Genomic DNA, 23,814 nt, shown 5'->3' on the forward strand with positions numbered 1-23,814 from the left:
TTATGATATGGAATAGCATGATTACAAGAATGTGGGATTCTGTGTACAGCACTTTAAAATGAAAGTGAATGTGATCTCTAAAGCAAACGGGATATTGTTTGAAGAAATTCTATTGGGTATGATGTCCATGGATGCCACACAAGGAAGCAGAGTTGACCTGAAAAATCGAAAGTGAAACTATCTGAGAAACACTGTCAAAACATTGGAGGCAGAACAAGTAGGTTAATTACGAGAGAAAGTATTGGGGATTTATTATTCTCCTAAATTGATGGGATGACTAATTTAGAAAGAATGCAGTCTTGACTGGGCTAATGTAGGCTGTGACACCTGGCAAGGCTGTGATTGATGTGAAGAGCTGTTTTAGGGGGTAAAAATAAGATAAGGATTGTGTCTTCAAATTCTAGACTATACTGGTTCTTTGTGATCTATGAGTCTTCCTTTGACTAGGAATGATGTCTAAGGGAGCTGGCTCTTCTCACTATGATAGGTTGTTATGATAATCTTGTGCCTGGCTGAAGTGTGTAACAAATGGCGCCCAGGAGATGAGAGCAACCCCTGAATCAACGGATTGGCTGAGAAAGTTTAAACCACGCTCAAGTCTTTACTCTAATTGGCCAGCAGAGAAGTGGGAAACTCCCTCTGTCAGAGTATTTGGGTATTGTTTCTGGAACAATGTGTGAGTTCTCTGGAGTGTCCTGCGAGACATCACAGATAGCCCGTATATACGAAACATCATATTTACCATTGAAGGTTTTTGCATTAATTAAAATAACTAGTATACCTTAGAAGTCGTGTTGACCTCTTTTGTTCCTGATACCAGATTTGAATTGACGCGACTTTGACAATTGGTGACCCCGACGCGGTCTGGTAGAAGGGACTTCGCTGGATACTGTCCGGCCCATTTGGTCAACTCTTTAATCGAACCGTGTGTTTCACAAACTGCCCGGGCTTCTATAAAGGTAAGCAGATACCTGTTGTTAAATAACCAAAGATCTGCAAATTGGCTTTATCCAAATTAATTTTGTGAAACACCTGTCTGATGTAAGTGAACTAAATTATGAAACTAATATGAGTAGATAAGCACAATATTGTGACATGCAAACCTTTGCTAAATGTGATGTTTAAAACCATGGTACCAGAGTGTTGATTCTACCGGCAAGGTCCGCTAAGAGACGGCTAGGTTCAGGAGACAATGCTGACATCTACCGGCAAGGTCCGTAATTGCGACATACGGCTAAGGTTCGGAAGATATAGGGAATAATTGGTTTAAGTAATTGCTATCGGCAAGGTTCGTAACTACGACAGTACGACTAGGTTCGAAGAATTACACCGGCAAGGTCCGTAACTACGAGGATACGGCTAAGGTTCGGGAAATTTTAGATATAGGGAATAATTGGTTTAAGTAATTGCTATCGGCAAGGTTCGTAACTACGACAGTACGACTAGGTTCGAAGAATTACACCGGCAAGGTCCGTAACTACGAGGATATGGCTAAGGTTCGGGAAATTTTAGATAAATACTAGCGACTGGCAAGGTCCATAACTTCGAGCATATGGCTAGGTTCAGCGGAGTATTTTTTAAAGATAGTAGAAGAGGCTGTGTGCTCAAATAGATTGTGTGTGGAACATGGGTGTCATTTATGACTGTGTGACATTTTGACTGTATGATAGGATTATGACTGTGTATTGTGAGTGAGGGCGATAACTGTGTACTATTTTTGATGTGTGATAACTGTATACTACGCTTAACTGTGTACCATTTTTGGCTGTGAATAGAAATAATATTTTAAAACAGTAAATAATGAGAATTACAAATAGGAAATAAGGTTTAAATTGTGCAAACGTTAACAAAAGACACCCATAGGAGGTACTATAAAAAGTTAAACAGTGCGAGTGTTGTCGTATGCATGAAAGTGTGAATGATAAACCTGTATACCTTGATAGAAAACAAATTGGGAATCATAAGACGTCTGTGGCTGTCCAAACTGTATAATTTGGGAATAACTGTTGGATTTATGGTTGCTTAAACCATATAACCCGTTAAAAACAATTGGGAACATAAAGCTAAAGTGATGAATTGTGTGACTGAACTAAAACGTTTGAACTGATACATTTGAAATATAACGTTTGGTGTTTGAAATAGCATAATACTGCTTTTGAATAGTTGTGTCGAAACAATTCGGTTTAGTATTTGATTTGAGGTTTGATGTTTGACATAGAATAATACTGGTTTTAGGTGCTTGGTTTGGGCTATTTGGTTTATTATTTGATTTAACGTTTGATGTTTGACCGTGCAAAATACTGGTTAAACAATTAGACCGAAATAATTCGGTTTATAAACGTGCACCAACGTTAACTAATTAGGTGGGAATTATTTGATTTAATAAATGGACTGGAATACTTTGAGTAACGGCGGAATATTGGAGGCGCGCTGGGACGAGAAGCAGCTCCTCACAGCTCCTCAAAAAGGTAGAGTTGCAAGGGGAGGGGCTGGAGAGAGCGAAAGTGTGGCTTTTGGAGCCATGAAAAGACTGGGAGATGGCTGGGAACGCATGTGGGTTTCTGACAAGAAATTTTCTAAACTTGCTCACCCGACCGTCGTGGGTGAGAAAGTAGAGAATGTTTACATTTGCATTTTTGTAATTTGGCAGACGCTCTTGTCTAGAGCGATTTATGGGAGCAATTGGGGTTGAGTGCCTTGCTCGAGGGCACATCGGCAGATTTTTCGCCTGGTCGGCTCGGGGATTGTAACCGGCAACCTCTCGGTTGTTGGCGCGGTGCTATTGGTCACTAAACTGCCAGCCGCCCCATATGAGTTTAAGATTGTGGCGTTGTTGGATAATGTGATGGTGGAATAAACTAAGTAAATGTTGTTTTAGACGTAACGTATAATATAGTACAAAACAAATAGAGGGTTAAATTGAACTAATTATCATGGTAGAGCTAACGTAGTACAGTGAGGGAACTTCATTTTGTGTCAGAGGGTAAAATGAGAAATCATTGTAATATGCTATTGGTGGAAATCTATTTATCATTTCAAGGCATGGAGTAACAATCTGCATTTATGAGTGTAAATTCCACGGCTGATGTGTTGATTGAATGGGTACGATGGAGTATTTGGTTTGGTAATGTTGAATGGACTATTTGTAGCGAGCGTGTTTAGGGGTTAAATAGAAAAACTAACTTATTCAATAGGGAATCAAAGAGAGAGAGTTTTTTGCTGAGGTGAAAGCTACTGCGATTTTCATTTGGTGACGTCACTTGCTCTATGAACTGGGAGTGGTTACTTTGAGAGCATCGCAGATGGTGTGAAGTGACTGGCGATGTCCCTGGTTCGAACTCAGGTAGGGACAGTAGACAAAGCTTTCGCTGTGGGGCTATATACCTAGATTATTATGTGGATTGAGAAATATGAAAGGTTGAATTAGATAGCTTAAATAGAAGTATTCTAGAAAAGTCTATGAAAATATGTTACCAACGATAGCAAGTATTTGTTTTATTAATTAGGGCCTAATCAGAGAGAACAGTTAAATAAATTGAATAGCGAACTGAAATGGGTTAGCGGGAAAAATACAAAATAATTGGACGATTTTAAAACGATAATTTATTTTGGTTAGGATGAAAGTATGCATTGGCTGTTGTGCTGGGGAATAGCGCCAGCCTGTAGTGGGTTATGGATTTGTTACATAAACTTATATTTTAAATTAAAGTGATGGAATAGGCTACAATTATAACATTATCAGAAAAAAGACACAATTTAATGTGAAATAGTTATTACAAGTATTATTGATAGTTATTACAGTTATTATCATTGATCCAGTAATGATATAAGGATAGTAGAGGAAGGCAGGGGATTTAATCTCATTTAGGGAAGTTATATTAGGAAGAAAATACCATTAAATGAGGGAACATTTGATGTAACCGTGATTGTATTGGCTAAAAACTCAAATATGACATTTACAGGGAGGACAGGAACAATAGAAGGGAAGACAGGTTTTCCTAGGGGGTTGAATAAATAATTGATTAATGGATCATTTGAGATGAGATCACATGTAGCAGAGTTAGGGTAATCAATTAAATAATCATTGTATACTCGAGGAATTTTGAGTGGTTTAATGGATTAGTTAGGAGGAATTAGAATGATACAAACAATTATTGATGGGTTAAGACTGGGAATATCTATCATGTTTTGTGTGTACTACCATCTTTAGATTATAACTAGGAGAAAGAGATTATCTCATCTCAGTTAGGAAGTAGGTCATAAAAGTGAGCTATCAAATTGAGTGAGGCCTGGCTATTTGTGATTGTTGTTTTTTCAAATTGGGTTAAAATGGGTTCACAGAGCCAGAGGCTGTACAGAGAAAGGTGGAGCCCCCATGTTGCCCTAGTGAAAGAACATTCAGAGGAATGGTTAACACTAGGTAAATGGATAAAACAGGGGAAAAACATTACTGACTGGCAGAATACACCAAATGGGGATCAGTATGGCCACTCCACTGGGAGATATAGAAGAAAGTTAAATTGGAGAGCAAAAACCCAGCCCAGTGTCCATCTGGAGATAAGTTTTAACGGATGACAGGAAGAGATTTTCTTAACTCAGGAACAGGAGGCTGAGTTAGAAGCAATTCCGTTCAAATTATGGTCACAAGGATAACAGATGTAGGACTAATTAAGGGGGTAGCTCCAGTACAAGTGATTCCTCGATTCGATAATAGACCATACCAAAAGCAATATACTATGAAACCAGAAGCAATAAAAGGGATAACACCTACATTTGAGCATTTACTTAAGGGAGGGGTGATAATTCCTGGAGATGAGGTACAATGAAACTCTCCAATGTTTCCTGTTAGAAAGGAGGCACCTAGCGCCGACTGGAGGATGGTCATGGACTTGCAGGGGGTTAATAGAAATATCATTGCTGAAATACATTGCTGAACCAATTGAAACCAGAGAACTCCTATTTTACAGTGATAGATTTAGCTAATGCGTTCTTTAGTATCCAAGTTCATCCGGATAGTTAGGGGTGGTTTGGCTTTACTTTTCAGGGAAGGAAATGGACTTAGGCTAGGATGCCTCAAGGCTACTTGGAAAGTCTTACAATCTTAGCCCAGGCTATAACTAAGAATTTGGGAAAGTTTGAACCTAGGGAAGGAAGCAAATGTTAGTTTATATAGATGATATTCTATTGGCTGATCCCACTCAGGATGGATGTAAGAGGGATACAATCCAATTGTTAACCTTCCTGGCAGAACAGGGACACAAAGTGAGCAAAAAGAAACTTCAACTTTGGTAGAGTGAGGTCATTTACCTAGGACACACTATAACACAGGAGGGGCGAATGTTAAATTCATCCAGGAAAACTGCTATATTTGAAGCGCCAAAACCGTTAAAACAAAAAACAAATGATGAGCTTTTTGTTAATGATAAAGTGCTGTAAAGTTTGCGTACTCCATTATGTACTGCATACGGGTAAATTAAGTGATCTTATCTATGGGAAGGCAATGGCAGCCCATGGTAAAATCATTTGGAACTCTAAGGAGGCATACATACATCAGGGATGTTATCCAAATGGTAGAGAGTAACGAGGGATATGACATTGGTAGTGATTTAAAGATGATGAGGTTTTTTGGTGGGCTATTAGATATAACTGGGTTAATCATGAACATAATAAAGATTTGTATTCTTTGTTGCTAGACAGAAGACTTAGGTGACCTAAGAAATAGACTTGTCATGTCCAACAATTAGTCTTCAGGTCAAGCCCGGGAGAGCCTGGGTAGAACAGAGTTTGAACTAAACATGAGTGTTTTTACAAGATAAGAGATTGAATGATTGGATTACTAATTGATTCTGAACTGGATGAAAGTTGAATTTAGCTGCCATTAAAGACAAAGGAAGTGGGAGGAGCAATAAAGAAGCAAAAGATAATCTAAAAAATTAAAGGCATGGCAATTGGATGATAAATTACATAAGGAGGGTTTAGAAAGGTGGTAATATTGACACATGGGCAAATCATGTGTCAAAAAAGGGGGAGTGATAGGATTAAATAATAGTGATAGGATTAAATAATAATGATAGGATTAAATAAAAATAAAAAAACAACAATAGAAATTGAGAGCTCAACATGTATGTGTGAAGATAATTTATTAACCACACCCGTATGTCAGAGGTTCTGTGCCCCACAGGTGAACTAAAGGAGAAGGTGACCCACTCTATCACACCAGGAGACTGGGTGTGGAACCAGTCCCTAAAAGAAGAAAAACTGGAAGCAGGCCTGTTGGGAAGGGCCCTATCAAGTCCTATTAGATCCATCTGGGTGCATGTCACACACTGCAAAAAGGTAAACCCAGTTACACCTGATGAACAAACACAGAGTTAGGAGAAAGATCCGATCACCATTAGGGCTCGGGGGTTGGCTCCTTAACGAAGATTCCCTTACCCTGTCTGATCATCCCTGTGTGAGTTTGGTAGAAGGTGAAGTAATGGGTTGGCGTCTGACATGTTCTCAGGGCAAGGGTGGGGATTCACAGGTTTCCTGACGGTAGGTAGCTGTCTGATTGTGGGGGCCATATTCCTAACACACTCAAACCCTTCTGATCAGCCGAAAGTAGTAGTTAACCTAAAACAAGTTGATAGAATAATACCTGAGCACAGTCTATGAAGGCATAGGATACAGCTAGACGTAGGGAAAGGGGAAGATTAGGGACTTTAGGGGAGGACATCACTGTATGTGTGTCGCCGTGTACATCCTGGGACTATGTAGTTGCTCATATCGAGAGCGTGGGGGATATGTAAATCTTCATACACAGTTTGGGGACAGGTGTAGTGTTGTGAGGGTAGGGAATTACCAGAAATGGCAGTGCGACCCATAGAAGGGTAGGTTCTGTCTGAAAGTCTGAAGTACGCAAAAACAGGTTACAGACCTGACAAGTGAGATATCCTCTTCAACTGGGGCACCCTATAGAGTAAACCTCTCTGAGGGAGGTAGTGAGACAGTGCAACCTATAGACCTGAAGAAAGTAGGACAGGTGGAGACGGGGTGTAGGAATCTTGACCGGTGGTTGGAATGGATTTAGTATACGGCAAGAACTATGTCTAAAGAGGACTGTTATGCCTGTGGGACAGCCAAACCAAGGTTAACAACTACTCCGTTCCCCTTGACAGGCTTTGACTCTCTGTCAGGTTTATCCTCCATACAAGCCACCTGGGAATGTGGTGAAAGAGTCTTGTAGTAACTTGAACTATTAGTATCCCCCGATAACAAAGTCATTCCGACCTAGGTTGCCTACGTTTGAAGTCTCAGGGGATTCTAATTGTTATTCTAGGACTAGTAAGATAGGATACAGAGTAGGGCATCTTAGCTCTGCTCCTACACAGAGAATATCACAACTGAAAGAGACCATGACTAATCTCTCCTCTTTGTTGCAGCCAGAGGATTGTAGGAACTAAAACCAGGCCCGTGCTGACATCTGATGGTTGTGTGGTGATAACTGATTGTGAACTCACCTACATACGCAAACAATCAAACGTGTCAGAGACTGGTGAGTTGTCACCTAGAAAGTAGGACCTCCTCCCGGGATCCTTTGATGAAAGGATCCTTTGATGGGGTAGGAGTACCTCGAGAGGTTCCAGAACAATTCAAAGCTAGGAATCAGATCGCAGTTGAGTTTGAATCAAGTATTTTTTGGTGGGCAACAATTAATAAAAACGTAGATTGGATAAATTATATTTACTATAACCAGCAAAGATTTATAAACCACACTTGTGATGCAATAAAGGGATTAGATGAGCAGACAGCGGCAACTATCTTAATGACAAGGCAGAATAGAATAGCTTTAGATATGCTTTTGGCTGAGAGGGGCGGAGTTTGTGTTCTGTTTGGATCTATGTGCTGTATTTTCATCCTCAAACAATATAGCACCGGACGGGTCAGTGACAAAAGAGCTTAATGGGAGTAACTACACTGACAAACAAACTGGCTGAGAGATCTGGTATTGAGAGCTCCATAAACGGATGGTTTGATAACATATTTGATAAATGGAAAACTATTGTTGTAACTATTCTGGGTGAAGTTATAGCCTCTATGGGTATACTTGTTCTTTGTGGATGTTGTCTTATTTCCTGTGTCTGAGGTTTGGTGAGAAAGGAGATGGAGAAGGTGATTTCCCACAGATGGTGAGATAAGGCCCAATCCTGGACTCCAACCTAGGAATGGAGGATATGACCTACCAGGCTTGGTGGAGTGACACTAGAGGGTGTCTAAAGGGGGCCAAGATATACTTATCTGTTTGTGTTTTATGTTTTAATAGTCTTATGTTTTGTGTTCTATTAATCCTGTGTTTTATGCTTTATTAATCAAGTTAACCATGTGAATGTTTGTCTTTTCTTATGTGATGATTTGAAGTTCCTTGGTGACTGGTAACAATTTGCAAGTGGGGTGTAGATGGACTGAGGGTTTGAATTTTTTAGTATCATTATGGCCTATTAATAAAAGTGTGATTTTTTGTTTGTATTGTATTATAATGAATGACAATCTGTGTTTTCTTATTTTTTGAATCACACCTTATGAGGTGTGAAAAGGGGGACTATTGGGGATTTATTATTCTCCTAAATTGATGGGATGACTAACTTAGAAAGAATGCAGTCTTGACTGGGCTAATGTAGGCTGTGACACCTGGCAAGGCTGTGATTGATGTGAAGAGCTGTTTTAGGGGGTAAAGGGAGATAAGGATTGTGTCTTCAAATTCTAGACTATACTGGTTCTTTGTGATCTATGAGTCTTCCTTTGACTAGGAATGATGTCTAAGGGAGCTGGCTCTTCTCACTATGATAGGTTGTTATGATAATCTTGTGCCTGGCTGAAGTGTGTAACAAATGGCGCCGAGGAGATGAGAGCAACCCCTGAATCAACGGATTGGCTGAGAAAGTTTAAACCACGCTCAAGTCTTTACTCTAATTGGCCAGCAGAGAAGTGGGAAACTCCCTCTGTCAGAGTATTTGGGTATTGTTTCTGGAACAATGTGTGAGTTCTCTGGAGTGTCCTGCGAGACATCACAGAGAGCCCGTATATACGAAACATCATATTTACCATTGAAGGTTTTTGCATTGATTAAAATAACTAGTATACCTTAGAAGTCGTGTTGACCTCTTTTGTTCCTGATACCAGATTTGAATTGACGCGACTTTGACAAAAGGTAGAAACAATGTAAAAAATATTTTAGCAACTTTTCCACAGCCAGTCAGTTGCACCGCATTTGGATCTATAAGGCATAGATTTTAGTTTTTCTATAGTAGTAACTATACAGTACTGCATTTATTGTTGTTACTATCTATATGGATGTTTTGCTTTCTCTCAGTCCTGTCAAATTAACGCTGTACAGCTGGTATGGTGATCAGGGTTGACTTTCATTCAGTTAGTTCAGTAAAAATGAAAAGTCTTCATAATAAATGATGGGAGATTTGAATTAAATTATTCCCTGAAATGACCCCAGCCCTGGTGGTGACTATACAAATAACTCTCTATAGAGGGAGAAGATGGAGTTTAGTTCAGTAAAAAGGAAAAGGTTTGTGTTGTTCAGTGACACCTTGTATACTTTGTATACATTATGATATCATACTTTGTACTCAAATTAGCACACTTAAGGCTTGATTCAATCAGTAGAGAATATATGTGTTGTACTTCACGTTTAAAGATAATTTCTGATTGAGCCGACATATTCAGCGTTTACCGTGAATGCAGTCTCGCAACTGCGGGAACATTGCCTTTGTCAACCGCCCTATAAAGCGGATCTTCAGCGCTACGGATTGAATTAAGCCTTAGTCAATCATCTTTTGGGGGGGAATAAATCATGGAAACATACTTGAGTAAATAATCATTTGAGTTGGGAGATTTTAGAAAAGAAAACCTCTCTATGTCTACATCTTCAATATGTTTTTTCCCCAATAAATATATTATTGCTGTATGTGTACAACACATATAGCCTAACCCGGTACAGCCAGAAGAGGATAGGCCACCCCTCTCTCTGAGCTGGGTTCCTCTCCAGGTTTCTTCCTTGATGGGAGTTTTTCCAAGCCTCTGTGCTCTCACTTCTGCTTCGCTTGCACTTTGGGGTCTAGGCTGGGTTACTGTAAAGCACTTTGTGATAACTACTGATGTATAAAGGTCTTTATAAATACATTTGATTGATTGATATCATCTGTTTACAAATTGGTGTCAACTGTGTGTCCGTTAGCAGAGCCATGCCAGCGAAGTCGGTGCAGTTCAGCGGTTGGGAGGCTGTGGTTGAGAAGCAGAGTGTCCTGAAACCTGGTCAGGCACCGCGGGGCAGACAAGGCTACACCATGTACCATGGAACCCACCGTGACAGAGCCCGAGCCATCATCACAGGGGGGTTCCAACCCTCGGCGGGGGGCACGTTGGGCCCGGGGGTCTACTGCAGCCGGGACATAGCCAAGGCACAGGGCTACCCCAGTGGTTGCCCCTCTGTGGAACACGTGGTACTGCAGCTGAAGGTCCGGGTGGGCCGCGTGAAGAAGATGGATGGGCAGAATGTAGCAATGTGGCACTCGTGGCAACAGAGCGGCTACGATACGGCCTGGCTGCCCTCCACCGTCAATGGGCGTGAGGAGGACTGCGTGAAAGACCCCAAGCGGGTGGCGGTGAACGGCATCGCGCACTGTGGCGACCCAGCCACGAAGCACGCCCTCGAGAAGCTCATCAGTCAGCAGAGACAGGGGGCGGAGTCAAGTGGGCGGGGACACGAGCAGGGGATTGTGGCCGGGTGTAAGCGGTGCAAGAAGCAGACACCGATTGGCCACTCTCTGGAGGTGTGTTGGGGGTGTGGCGCCACAGTATGCCCGTTTATGGACAAACATGTCTGCAAAAAGAGCAGTTGAAAGTGACAGCTTCTAAATACTGGAGACTTTATGATGATGACATTACTGGTTCGTTCGACAATAAAAAAGGTTTGTGTGGAATTAAATTAAGCTTTGTTGGTGACTTCATTATAGGTTTATTTGAAATCGGACGGCTCACTCATTGTCCCCCATGATGAAATCGGAGGGGCGGCAGGAGGAGGGGCGGCAGGTAGCTTAGTGGTTAAGAGCGTTGTGCCAGTAACCGAAAGGTCGCTGGTTCTAATCCCCGAGCCGACTAGGTGAAAAATCTGTTGTTGTGCCCTTGAGCAAGGCACTTAACCCTAATTGCTCCTGTAAGTCGCTCTGGATAAGAGCGTCTGCTAAATGACTAAAATGACTATGTATCTGTCTCCGTCCATTCGTACGTACAGTACGTACATTAGCTAGTCACACGCAAGGAGTCAATGAAATCCATTTGAGAAAAGGCCTAGGGAGAATCTCAATTGGGATTTGCTAAATTCCTCACGTCCTCTCCTCTGTCTTCTCCCCATCGAGGAGAGGAGGCGAGTTGTGGTAACGTGGAAACATGCATGTATGAAATGAGACTCAGGCAAATAACGTTTACAGAGGAGGAATCCCATAATACATGTGTAAAGAGGTAAAAATAAATTGAGCTAGTTCTGCTAAACATTTTATAATTAAGTAGCATGTCGTTTTTAAGAGAAAAACAACAGCTCTTTCAAAGGGGGTGATGTGGATTTCTAAACTCTTCCGCAATAAGATACACCTGAGGATCATCCACCAGAGGAGGAAATTGATGAGAGGAGCAAACTCCTCCATTCACCTACAGTATATTAACGAATTGACACACACGCGACCACTTAACGGTTTACGGTCACGGATGAGAGGAGGAAGGAGAAGTCGAGGAGAGGACAGACTTTTTCCCAATTAAGAATATTCCTTTGTTACAAGAGGCCCTTGCTCTGGCTTGCCTGTCACAGATTAAACATGGAATACAATCTTATTTTATTGTAGGATATTTACATACATTTTTGATCACTTAAATGATTGGTATTTACACATTGAATCCGACTGCTTATAACTCTAGCATAGTGGTAGATACAGTGTGGGCGAGGGGATGGATGGAGTAAGGCACAGGAGTGTGAAGAAGGAATATGCTTTAATCAGCTCAATAAGGTAGTCCGCAGCAATGCGTAAACACGATCCCAGGGCGACTTAAATGCGTACTGGGAACCAAACATACACGGGTAAATGTTCCTGGGGATAAAAACAATAAAATGCTCAACCGAGCATGCGAATACCTCCACAAAGAACAATCACACACAAAGACAAGGGGGGCAGAGGAAACACTTATATAGGTACTGATGAGGGGATTTGAACCAGGTGTGTGTAATAAACAAGACAAAACAATTTGAATGATGAGATGAGGAGCGGCAGTGGCAAGAAGGCCGGTGACGACGAACGCAGAAGCCTGCCCGAACAAGGAGAGGAGGCAGCTTCGGAGGAAGTCGTGACATACAGTATCTCCGAAGGACTGTTCCGGCTAGGGGTTAGGCAAACTTACTCCTTATCTCATGTTTCGGGCAAATGTGGATTTAGGCCGGAATTCAATCCGCTTAAACACGCTTGACATTTAAAGGTAATTTCCGATTGAGCGGTCATCTGCAGAATTTATCGTTAATTCGATCTCTGCATACGTCAAGGAAAATTCCTTTAAACACCGCATCGTCGGCTTTCCAGTGCGCTGCGCTATAAATGGAACTGGACTGAACTGCTAGTGATTTAGCGTTAGGTTTGTATGCTTAACTCAACATTTGTGTTACTCTTAGACCAACCTTGACTCTAAAAAGCAAATATTAAAGAAACACTAAAGTCCAGAAAGTGAGCCTACTCCCGGTTGATATCAGGCTGCTCTGTCAAGTCTAAAGAATTTGGAAAAAGCACACACCCACACACACACACACACACACACACACACACACAGTATGACTATGTCTGCCCAACCTGGTCTCAGAGCATTTTGTATTATTCTGTAAGTAAATCTGAAATTCAATTTAGTATGATATGTTGTGTTTCGTATGGTTCATAAGACAGATGGTTACTTAAGGCAAAAACTAAAGTACAGTGGTTGGTCGGGGTAGATAGGTGGGCGTATAACGCAAATGTGTTAGGCTGGGTGGGGGACTCAGGTGCAGAGACGGACACACGGAAAAAGAGGGTGAATTAGGATGTTGTTTATTCAGCGTGTTTTGGCAGAGAGAAACAGTTCAGGGTGGAGTAGCTTCAGACCGGGGTAGGAGCTGAGTGGGGTGGAGAGCCAGTAGTACTGAGAGCTGGATGACGAGGATATCAGACAACAGATGAGCAGGTTGCGGCGTGGGAATGGCAGGCAGGCAGGCAGCAGGAACAGACGGGATCTGGTCGAAGGAGAGACAGGTTACAAACGTGGCAGAAACAACTATAATGCTGAGAGAGTAACAACTAAACTGAGATTGCTGTACGGAGCCAAGTTACCACAGGTGGTGTAGGAACGAACTGGCGCTGGAGAGGTGTCCAGCCCGGGTAGATAACTGCTGGTTGATTGGTGACAATGAGCTGCAGCTGGATGTAACTGAGCATGAGAGAGAATGGCCACGCCCCCTGACCTAGATCCTCTGACTGGGCTGCACAGCAGGGGGAGACAGACACAGACAACACACACAGGGAAAAAAGGAAAAGGAAAACAAGCGGGGACAGGACCAACAGTGCCGGACCGTAACAGTACCCCCCCCTCAACGGGCGCCACCCGGCGACCCACCCGGCTTGTCAGGGTGGTCCCTATGGAAGTCAGCCACCAGCTGCGGATCCAGTATAAACCGTCGGGGAATCCAGGACCTCTCCTCGGGACTGTATCCCTCCCAGTCCACCAGGTACTGAAGCCCTCTACCACGCCTCCGGACGTCCAGCAGTCTCCGCACCGTGTAGGCTGGATGGTCGTCAATAATACGCGGTGGCGGAGGGGGATCCACAGGCGGACACAAAGGGCTGGAGGAGACCAGCTTCAGCTGGGACACGTGAAATGTAGGATGGACTCTCATGGCCTGGGGAAGCTTCAACCGAACAGCCGAAGGGTTGATGATGGAGTCGATCTCGAAAGGACCCAAATACCGGGGCGACAGCTTACGGGAGTCAGTGCGCAGGGGGATGTTGCTGGAGGAGAGCCAGACTCGCTGACCAGGCTGGAACTGGGGAGCGACTACCCTGTGCCTGTCCGCCACTCTCTTGTTACGCTCTGCTGTCCGTAGAAGGGCCTCACGGGTGTCCACCCACACCTTGCGGCAGCGACGAAGGTTATCCTGAACTGATGGGACGGCTAACTCCTTTTCCTGAGACGGGAACAATGGCGGTTGGTACCCCAAAGCTGCCTCAAATGGTGAAAGGCCGGTGGCAGATGAGGTGAGGGAATTGTGGGCATATTCGACCCACGGGAGGTGTTTGGCCCAGGTGGACGGGTTCTGGGATGTCACACAGCGTAGAGCAGCCTCCAGGTCCTGATTGGTCCTCTCAGTCTGGCCATTGGACTGGGGATGGAAACCTGATGATGTTAGGCCTACTGCTGCTAGGTAGCTCTCTCTCTGCTCTCTCCCTCCCCTCTGTCTGTCCTTGATTGCAGGAGTGAAGTCTGGTGTGCGGGAGTCAGGGTTCCAGCTGCAGCTCATTCACCATAATCACCTCAGCCTTTAAGACCCGGTCAAACTTACCACTCATCGTCAGATCATAGTCAAGACGACCATGTTAGTCTCGCTGCCGACTCAACCTGTTTATTTTTGCTCTTTGTGTTTTTGGTCTGTTCTATTTACTTTTTCTCCTGTGCCACAGATATTAGGAACCTGACTCCTGCCTCCGCTTCACTCCTGCCACCACCATCCTGCTCTCCACTACCGGACCTCTCTTTTGGACACACCACGGACACTAGGCCATTACGGTACCACACCTGCCCTGACCTGGATCTGTTACCCTCCCTGTAACCTGGACTTGCTCTTCCCCTATTATTGGAAACCTGGACTATTGAACATTGTAAATAAACCTGTTAAACCTTCTCTGGCTTGGTGTACTTGTCTGCATTTGGGTTCTATCCAGTTAAATCATAACAGTATGATCTGACCAACATGAACCCAGCAGACAGTAGCTCGGATACCACCCCAGAGTGCACTCAAATTTGGACTGCCATAGCCAATCAGGGCATTTTACTTGGCCAACATGATACCCTGTTTAAGACGATTGCTGAGGACAGTCAGGTGCTGCTTAATCAGGTTCAATTACTCACCAATCAAGTGTCTGCCCTTACTACCCCTTCAGGCCAGATCAGAGAGCCTTTTGTTCCTGCTCCAGAGCGCTATGACGGGAACATGGGAACCTGTGGCGATTTTTTGACTCAATGCTCGTTAGTGTTTGAACAACAGCCCCTCACCTACGCCTCAGAAAGAGCCCGTATTGCCTACCTTATCAACTCTACTAGCGGTTCCGCTCGTGCCTGGGGATCCGCGGTCTGGGAGAGTCAGTCGGACATTTGCAACGCTTACGTTGCCTTCACCACTGAGATGAGGAAGGTTTTTGACCACCCCGTACGAGGCAAGGAGGCTGCGAAACGGTTGTTTTCTCTTCGGCAGGGGGTTCGCAGTGTGGCGGAGATGGCAGTGGAGTTTCGGACTTTAGCAGCAGTGAGTGGTTGGAATGACGAGGCATTACAAGGAGTGTTCATCAATGCTTTGTCTGAGACTTTAAAAGATGAATTGGTGTCATATGATGAATCGCCTACGCTGGATAATCTTATTTCACTCACCATCAGGTTGGATAATCGGATTCGGGAGCGCCGCCGGGAGAGGAGTGTTAGTTCCAAGCAACCTGTCTGTCATCAACAAACTCCTCCCCGCATCTTCCCTACGGAGAAAGCCGTGTCTTCCCGAGGTGATACGAGGAGCACTGAACCCGAAGCCATGGAGGTGGGTCGTGCACGGTTGTCCTCAGAGGAGCGTGCACGTCGTATTCAGGCTCGGGTCTGCCTGTATTGTGGAGAAGCTGGTCATTTCGTTCTTTCCTGCCCAGTTCGTCCGGGAAAAGGGCCGGCTCATCATTAATGGGAGAAGTTTTGGTGAGCCGAGCAGCGGATTCTTCCTCTTCTCCCCGCATTCTGCTCCAGGCATCCCTCCAGTGGCAGTCCCAGAATTTCTCGGTTAGTGCGCTGATTGACTCTGGTGCCGACGAAAGCTTTTTGGATAGAGAGTGGGCTCAACAAATGGATTTGGAGACTGTTCCTATGGACTGTCCGCTGCAGGCTAAGGGTCTAAATGGACAATTGTTGACCCGTATTACCCATCAGACTGTTCCTGTTTGTCTTAGAGTGTCGGGAAATCATCAGGAGAACATTCAATTCCATATTATCGACTGCCCACAGACCCCCCTGGTCCTTGGTATCCCCTGGCTCATAAGACACAATCCACACATTGATTGGGTGACAGGTAGAATTGTTTCATGGAGCACATTTTGTCATGTGAATTGTTTGTGTTCTGCTCAGACTCCTGCCAGTACTGTGCCTCAACCTCCACTGGAGTCCATTGATCTTTCTGCTGTTCCTGACGTGTATCATGACCTGGCATCCGTTTTCTGCAAACACAGAGCTACTTCTCTTCCTCCTCACCAGCCTTACGACTGCGCCATTGACCTCCAGCCAGGAGCCCCGCTCCCCAGCAGTCGCCTGTACAATCTCTCCCGGCCGGAGACGGAGGCTATGGAGAACTACATTCGGGACTCCTTGGCGGCAGGTATTATGCGTCCTTCCTCGTCACCTGTAGGAGCGGGATTCTTTTTTGTTGCTAAGAAGGATAAGACCCTCAGACCCTGTATTGATTACCGTGGACTTAACAACATCACCATTAAGAACAAGTATTCTCTGCCTTTGATTAATTCTGCTTTTCCCCTCCTTCATGGTGCTACCATCTTTACGAAACTGGATCTACGAAATGCGTATCACCTGGTGCGCATTCGTAAGGGTGATGAATGGAAGACTGCCTTCAACACACCCTTGGGACATTTTGAGTATCTGGTTATGCCTTTTGGGTTGTCCAATGCCCCTGCTGTTTTTCAGGCACTAGTCAATGATGTCCTTCGGGACATGTTGAATCGGTTTGTTTTTGTCTATCTGGATGATATCTTGATTTTCTCAGAGTCCTCCCAGGAACATGAACTGCATGTGCGCCAGGTGTTGCAAAGGTTGTTGGAGAACAAACTGTTTGTGAAGATGGAGAAATGTGAATTTCATGTGTCTGAGACCTCTTTTTTGGGTTACATCATAGCTCAGGGGGAGTTGCGGATGGACCCAGCTAAGATCTCGGCTGTCACGGACTGACCAGCCCCCTCTACCCGCAAACAACTTCAACGATTCCTGGGGTTTGCGAACTTCTATAGGAGGTTCATCAAGGACTACAGCCGCATTGCGGCGCCACTCACCGCTCTCACCTCCATCTCACGACCGTTCGCTTGGAATGAAGGGGCCGAATCAGCGTTCGAAGAACTGAAACATCGCTTCGCCTCGGCTCCCATTCTGATGCAGCCGGACCCCGACCGCCAGTTTGTCGTGGAGGTGGATGCATCCGACACTGGGGTAGGTGCGGTGTTGTCACAACGTTCTCCTGAAGATAACAAACTGCATCCCTGTGCTTTTCTCTCAAGGAAACTTTCTCAGGCAGAGAGGAATTATGATGTTGGCAATCGTGAACTGCTCGCCGTTAAGCTGGCTCTCGAGGAGTGGCGACATTGGTTGGAGGGGGCGGAACAACCCTTCATCGTTTGGACGGATCATAAGAATCTGGCTTACCTCCAGTCAGCGAAGCAGCTCAACCCCCGTCAAGCCAGGTGGGCACTATTTTTTGGGAGATTCAATTTTTCTCTGTCTTACCGTCCTGGGTCACGCAACGTCAAGCCTGACGCTCTGTCTCGTGTTCATTCGGCTGTTGATACTGGTAGTAACCCTGAACCCATTTTGCCTCCTACCTGCAGTATTGCGGTCATCACATGTGACATCGAGGGGATTGTTAGACAGGCTCAACATCATCAAGCTGACCCTGGGAGGGGTCCTCCTAACCGGATGTTTGTCCCTGAGTCTGCTCGCTCCCAGGTACTTCAGTGGGCTCACTCGTCTCCCCTTACCTGTCACCCTGGAGTTTCGCGGACCCTTGACTTTGTGCGACGGAAGTTCTGGTGGGCCACGATGGAGGCGGACACTCGAGCCTTCATTGCTGCTTGTACGGTATGTGCACGAAGTAAGAACTCCACCCAGGCCAGCGCTGGTCATCTACGACCCCTACCTATACCCAGCCGGCCCTGGTCACATATCGCTATGGATTTTGTCACTGGACTTCCCCCCTCGTCTGGAAAGACTGTCATTCTTACGGTGATTGATCGTTTTTCTAAGTTCGCTCATTTTTTGGCCCTACCTAAACTGCCCACTGCCAGAGAGACGGCTGATATTTTGGTTGAACATGTGTTCCGCTCTCATGGTCTACCCACGGATATTGTCTCTGACAGGGGTCCCCAGTTTGTCTCCCAGGTGTGGAAAGCTTTCTGTAAAGCTTTGGGCATTACATCCAGCCTGTCCTCTGGATATCACCCTCAGACCAACGGGCAAGCCGAGAGAGCGAACCAGGAGATGGAGACCGCTCTTCGCTGTGTCACAGGGTCTAACCCTGGGTCATGGAGCTCCATGCTCCCCTGGGTGGAATATGCTCATAACACCTTGACTAACGCTTCCTCTGGTTTGTCTCCTTTTCTGTGTGCTCTGGGTTATCAACCTCCCCTGTTCCCTTCTCAAGAGAGGGAACTGGCGGTACCCTCGGTGCAGTCCCACATGCGCCGCTGCTTCAAGGTCTGGAGGAAGGCCAGGGTAGCTCTGTCCCGAGCTTCGGCGTATATGCAGAGGCAAGCCAACCGTCACCGGTCCCAGGCTCCCGGTTACTCTCCTGGTCAAGAGGTATGGCTGAAGTCACGGGACCTTCCATTGAAGGTGGAGTCTAAGAAGATGGCGCCTCGTTTTATAGGACCGTTCAAGATACTGTCTATTGTTAACCCCTGCGCGGTTAAGCTACAGCTTCCTGCCTCCCTACGGGTTCATTCCACCTTTCATGTTTCCCAGATTAAGCCTGTGTCGGTTAGCCCTCTGTGCCCGCCCTCTCGTCCCCCTCCTCCGCCCAGGATCGTGGGTGGGGGTCCGGTCTACACTGTCCGGCGACTTCTGGATGTTCGCCGCCGGGGTCGTGGTTTCCAGTACCTGGTGGATTGGGAGGGTTATGGTCCTGAGGAACGTTCCTGGGTGCCCAGGAGCTTCATTGTGGATCCTGCTCTGGTCCGAGAGTTTCATAGGTTACATCCCGATAAACCCCGTCGGCCGCCAGGTGGCGTCCGTAGAGGGGGGGGTACTGTTAGGCCTACTGCTGCTAGGTAGCTCTCTCTCTGCTCTCTCCCTCCCCTCTGTCTGTCCTTGATTGCAGGAGTGAAGTCTGGTGTGCGGGAGTCAGGGTTCCAGCTGCAGCTCATTCACCATAATCACCTCAGCCTTTAAGACCCGGTCAAACTTACCACTCATCGTCAGATCATAGTCAAGACGACCATGTTAGTCTCGCTGCCGACTCAACCTGTTTATTTTTGCTCTTTGTGTTTTTGGTCTGTTCTATTTACTTTTTCTCCTGTGCCACAGATATTAGGAACCTGACTCCTGCCTCCGCTTCACTCCTGCCACCACCATCCTGCTCTCCACTACCGGACCTCTCTTTTGGACACACCACGGACACTAGGCCATTACGGTACCACACCTGCCCTGACCTGGATCTGTTACCCTCCCTGTAACCTGGACTTGCTCTTCCCCTATTATTGGAAACCTGGACTATTGAACATTGTAAATAAACCTGTTAAACCTTCTCTGGCTTGGTGTACTTGTCTGCATTTGGGTTCTATCCAGTTAAATCATAACAGATGAGAGACTGACAGAGGCACCCAGAGCAGAACAAAACTCCTTCCATACCCGAGAAATGAACTGTGTGCCTCTATCGGACACTATGTCCACAGGTATTCCATGGGGACGGAATACATGTAGGACAAAGAGGTCGGCTGTCTCACTGGCAGACGGTAATTTTGGTAATGCAACAAAATGGGCAGATTTAGAGAATCTGTCCACGATGGTGAGTATGGTGTCATTACCCTCAGACATAGGAAGTCCAGTGACGAAGTCCAAGGCCACGTGAGACCAAGGACGACTCGGGACTGGGAGAGGCCGCAGCAGGCCCGAAGGAGCCCGGTGGGAAGCCTTATTTTGGGCACAGATGGAACAGGCCGCCACGTACTCCCGGACGTCAGTCTCGACGGATGGCCACCAAAAGTGCCTCTTCAGTAGCGACAGTGTACGGTTCATACCAGGGTGGCAGGAGAAGCGCGAGGTGTGGATCCAGTTGAGCACTTGCGGCCGCACGGCTGCGGGAACATAGAGAAGGTCGGGGGGGCCATCGGCCGGTCCAGGTTCCGACTCTTGTGCCGATCGGACGAGGGACTCGATTTCCCAGTGAACAGCCGCCACCAAACAGGAAGCGGGCAGAACAGGTTCAGGATTGCTGGAGTCTTCATTGTCTGTAAACTGGCGAGAGAGAGCATCAGGCTTGACATTACGTGTGCCAGGACGATATGTTAAAATAAACTTGAACCTGCTGAAGAACAGAGCCCATCTGGCCTGACGGGAGTTTAGCCTCTTGGATGACTGGATGTAAGCCAGGTTCTTGTGGTCTGTCCAGACTATGAAGGGTTGCTCTGCTCCGTCTAGCCAGTGCCTCCACTCCTCCAACGCCAACTTGACAGCAAGCAACTCCCGGTTACCCACGTCGTAGTTCTTCTCAGCAGGGGTCAATCTCCTGGAGAAAAAGGCCACAGGATGGAGCTTCTGGTCCGTGGGGGAATGTTGTGACAGGACAGCCCCCACCCCCGAATCAGAGGCGTCCACTTCCACAATAAACTGCAAACTAGTGTCTGGATGAATAAGAACAGGTGAGGTGGAGAACAGTTCCTTCAATGTACTCACAGCTGACTCGGCCTCAGGCGTCCACAGGAATGGCACCTTTGGGGAGGTGAGCTTGGTCAGGGGGGCAACCACTCGGCTGAAACCCCTGATGAAGCGGCGGTAGAAGTTGGCGAAGCCCAGGAAGCGTTGTAGCTGCTTCCGAGACGTGGGTGTGGGCCACTCCGCAACCGCTCTGATCTTGTCAGGGTCTGGTGACACTTGTCCCCGCTCGATAATAAAGCCCAAAAAGGGGACGGACTGCCGGTGGAACTCACATTTTTCTGCTTTCACATACAGTTTATTTTCCATGAGGCGTTGGAGAACCAGACGGACGTGGGAGACGTGTTCATCCTGTGACTTAGAGAATATTAGAATGTCATCCAAATAGACAAACACAAAACGGTGTAGAAAATCCCTCAACACATCGTTAACCATGGCCTGAAACACTGCTGGGGCGTTAGTGAGACCGAATGGCATGACTAGGTATTCAAAGTGTCCGAGAGGGGTATTGAACCCAGTTTTCCATTCGTCTCCCTGCCTGATCCTAACGAGGTGGTAAGCGTTACGCAGGTCGAGTTTGGTAAACACGGTGGCACCATGAAGGGGTTCAAATGCTGAGTTGATAAGAGGCAGGGGGTACGTATTTCTGACTGTGATGTTATTTAGTCCTCTGTAGTCAATGCAGGGGCGTAATGTTTTGTCCTTCTTCTCTACAAAAAAGAACCCAGCACCAACAGCGGAAGATGAGGGACGAATGATGCCAGAGGCTAGGGAGTCGCCTATGTAGGTTTCCATAGCTTCTCTCTCAGGACGGGACAGATTGAAAAGCCGACTGGACGGCAAAGGGGCTCCAGGCAGTAACTCAATAGCGCAATCGTATGGCCTATGAGGTGGTAGTGAAAGTGCTTTGGACTTACTGAATACCTCGGCCAGGTCCAGGTACTCTTCAGGGACTGAAGAGAGGTCTGGGGGTTTGACAGGGGAAGCAGGGGAACCTACCGAGGGCGGAATAGCCGACCCAAGGCAAGCAGAATGGCAGTGAGTGCTCCAACTGTGTATTTTGTGGTTTTGCCAGTCAATATGGGGGTTGTGAAGGCTAAGCCAAGGGAAACCGAGGATAAGAGGGGAGGCCGAGGAGGAGACTACTTTAAACTGGATGGTTTCTTTGTGATTGCCGGACAGCATGAGAGAAACGGGGACAGTTTGGTGGGTGATGTTGGCAAACTGATGGCCGTCTATAGCGGTTACTGTTATAGGCTTAGGCAGGGGCTTAACAGGGATCTCAGCCTGAGTGACCAGGTTAACGTCAAGGAAACTATCCTCAGCACCAGAGTCAATGAGAGCAGCTAATGGGAGAGACAGATTCCTGAACTGGACTGTAGCTGGGATAACTAGACGGGGTGCTGTGGGCATTGAGTCAGGTGTAGCACTCGCAAGTACGCCCACTTTTACCTGCGAGCTTTGTCTTTTGGGTGAACCGGACAGTTAACCAGGAAATGAGTGCGGTCCCCACAGTACATGCACTCACCAGCCCGCATGCGCCGTTCCTTTTCGGCAGGGGACAGACGACCACGGCCCAGCTGCATGGGCTCGTCTAGTTCCGTGGAGGGATCCGCTGAGGTGTGTGGGCGGTGTCCGAGTGGTGGTGTTGCTCGGGTTGCAGAAAGCGAGGGGGCCCCGCCTGCGGTGTGGACCCGACCGCCCCTCTCCTGTCTCCTCTCCCGTAGCCTGTTGTCTATTCGTGTAGCAAGGGAAACGAGAACATGAAGGTTAGCAGGCTCATCACGAACAGCTAGTTCATCCTTAATCGTGTCACTTAAACCGTTAACAAACGCTCCCTGAAGAGCTTCGTCATTCCACTTGGAATCGGCTGCCAAGGTCCAAAAATCAATGGCGTATTCAGCCACGCTACCCGTGCCCTGTCGTAGCTTCAACAGTCTCTTTGTGGCGGTCCCGGCATGGTCCGGGTGATCAAACACAACTTTCAATTGAGAGGAAAAATCGTCAAACGACAGGCTGGCAATCTGCTGAGTAGAACAAGCCGCTTCTGCCCAAATCAAAGCTTTGCCCCTCAGTAACCCCAGAGCGTAATGTACCTTTGAGGATTCCGTGGAGAAAGACAGGGGCTTCTGTTGGAACACCAAGCGGCACTGAAGCAGGAAACCACGGCATTTGTTCAGGTCCCCGGTGAAAGGTTCGGGTGAGGTTGTAGGTGGTTCCCGAAGGGCAGGAGCGGAAGCCGAGCCTGGAGCCACTGTAGGAGGAACAGGCGGAGGAGAAGCAGAGGGAGGAAGAGTAGTGAGTGTTACCAGGTTAGCTACCTGAGAGGTGAGATGAGATACTTGATCCAACAACCACTGGTTGTTATCCAATAGAGACCGGATGAGTTGGTCGTGTTGTCCCAATAACATTCCCTGTGAATGGAGGGCGCGTTGTACGCCATCACCCGTTGTTTCATGTGGCATCTCTGCTGAGTCCATGTTTGGCCAGTTCGTTCTGTTAGGCTGGGTGGGGGACTCAGGTGCAGAGACGGACACACGGAAAAAGAGGGTGAATTAGGATGTTGTTTATTCAGCGTGTTTTGGCAGAGAGAAACAGTTCAGGGTGGAGTAGCTTCAGACCGGGGTAGGAGCTGAGTGGGGTGGAGAGCCAGTAGTACTGAGAGCTGGATGACGAGGATATCAGACAACAGATGAGCAGGTTGCGGCGTGGGAATGGCAGGCAGGCAGGCAGCAGGAACAGACGGGATCTGGTCGAAGGAGAGACAGGTTACAAACGTGGCAGAAACAACTATAATGCTGAGAGAGTAACAACTAAACTGAGATTGCTGTACGGAGCCAAGTTACCACAGGTGGTGTAGGAACG

The 23,814-nt window shown here is 46.5% G+C and overlaps 1 protein-coding gene and 2 long non-coding RNA genes across 4 annotated transcripts; all 3 read left to right on the forward strand.

Annotated features, from left to right (window-relative positions):
• Positions 1 to 21: 21 nt before the first annotated feature.
• Positions 22 to 10,974, forward strand: LOC311113484 (uncharacterized protein). Of its 2 annotated transcripts, none has more exons than XM_084156708.1 (2): positions 22 to 217; positions 10,229 to 10,974. In XM_084156708.1, the coding sequence occupies exon 2, from the start codon at positions 10,236 to 10,238 to the stop codon at positions 10,890 to 10,892; it is 657 nt and encodes a 218-aa protein (XP_084012834.1). In that variant the 5' UTR covers positions 22 to 217; positions 10,229 to 10,235; the 3' UTR covers positions 10,893 to 10,974. The 2 variants fall into 2 exon arrangements, with proteins under 2 accessions (XP_084012834.1, XP_084012835.1); XM_084156709.1 differs by having other exon boundaries at positions 28 to 217; positions 10,232 to 10,967.
• Positions 10,975 to 14,566: 3,592 nt separating this feature from the next.
• Positions 14,567 to 14,952, forward strand: LOC311113562. Its single transcript, XR_014611017.1, has 2 exons — positions 14,567 to 14,647; positions 14,733 to 14,952. It is a non-coding gene; the product is annotated as an uncharacterized lncRNA (long non-coding RNA).
• Positions 14,953 to 19,165: 4,213 nt separating this feature from the next.
• Positions 19,166 to 19,822, forward strand: LOC311113296. The gene is made up of 2 exons (XR_014611002.1): positions 19,166 to 19,517; positions 19,603 to 19,822. It is a non-coding gene; the product is annotated as an uncharacterized lncRNA (long non-coding RNA).
• The last annotated feature ends 3,992 nt before the right edge of the window (positions 19,823 to 23,814 follow it).

This window comes from Coregonus lavaretus (assembly GCF_964263955.1).
Source record: "Coregonus lavaretus genome assembly, chromosome: 40".
Taxonomy (NCBI): Eukaryota; Metazoa; Chordata; class Actinopteri; order Salmoniformes; family Salmonidae; genus Coregonus; species Coregonus lavaretus.

Excerpts from the sequence above, each read along its gene's own strand:
- LOC311113484 (XM_084156708.1), top strand. The coding sequence starts at position 10,236 with ATGCCAGCGAAGTCGGTGCAGTTCAGCGGTTGGGAGGCTGTGGTTGAG.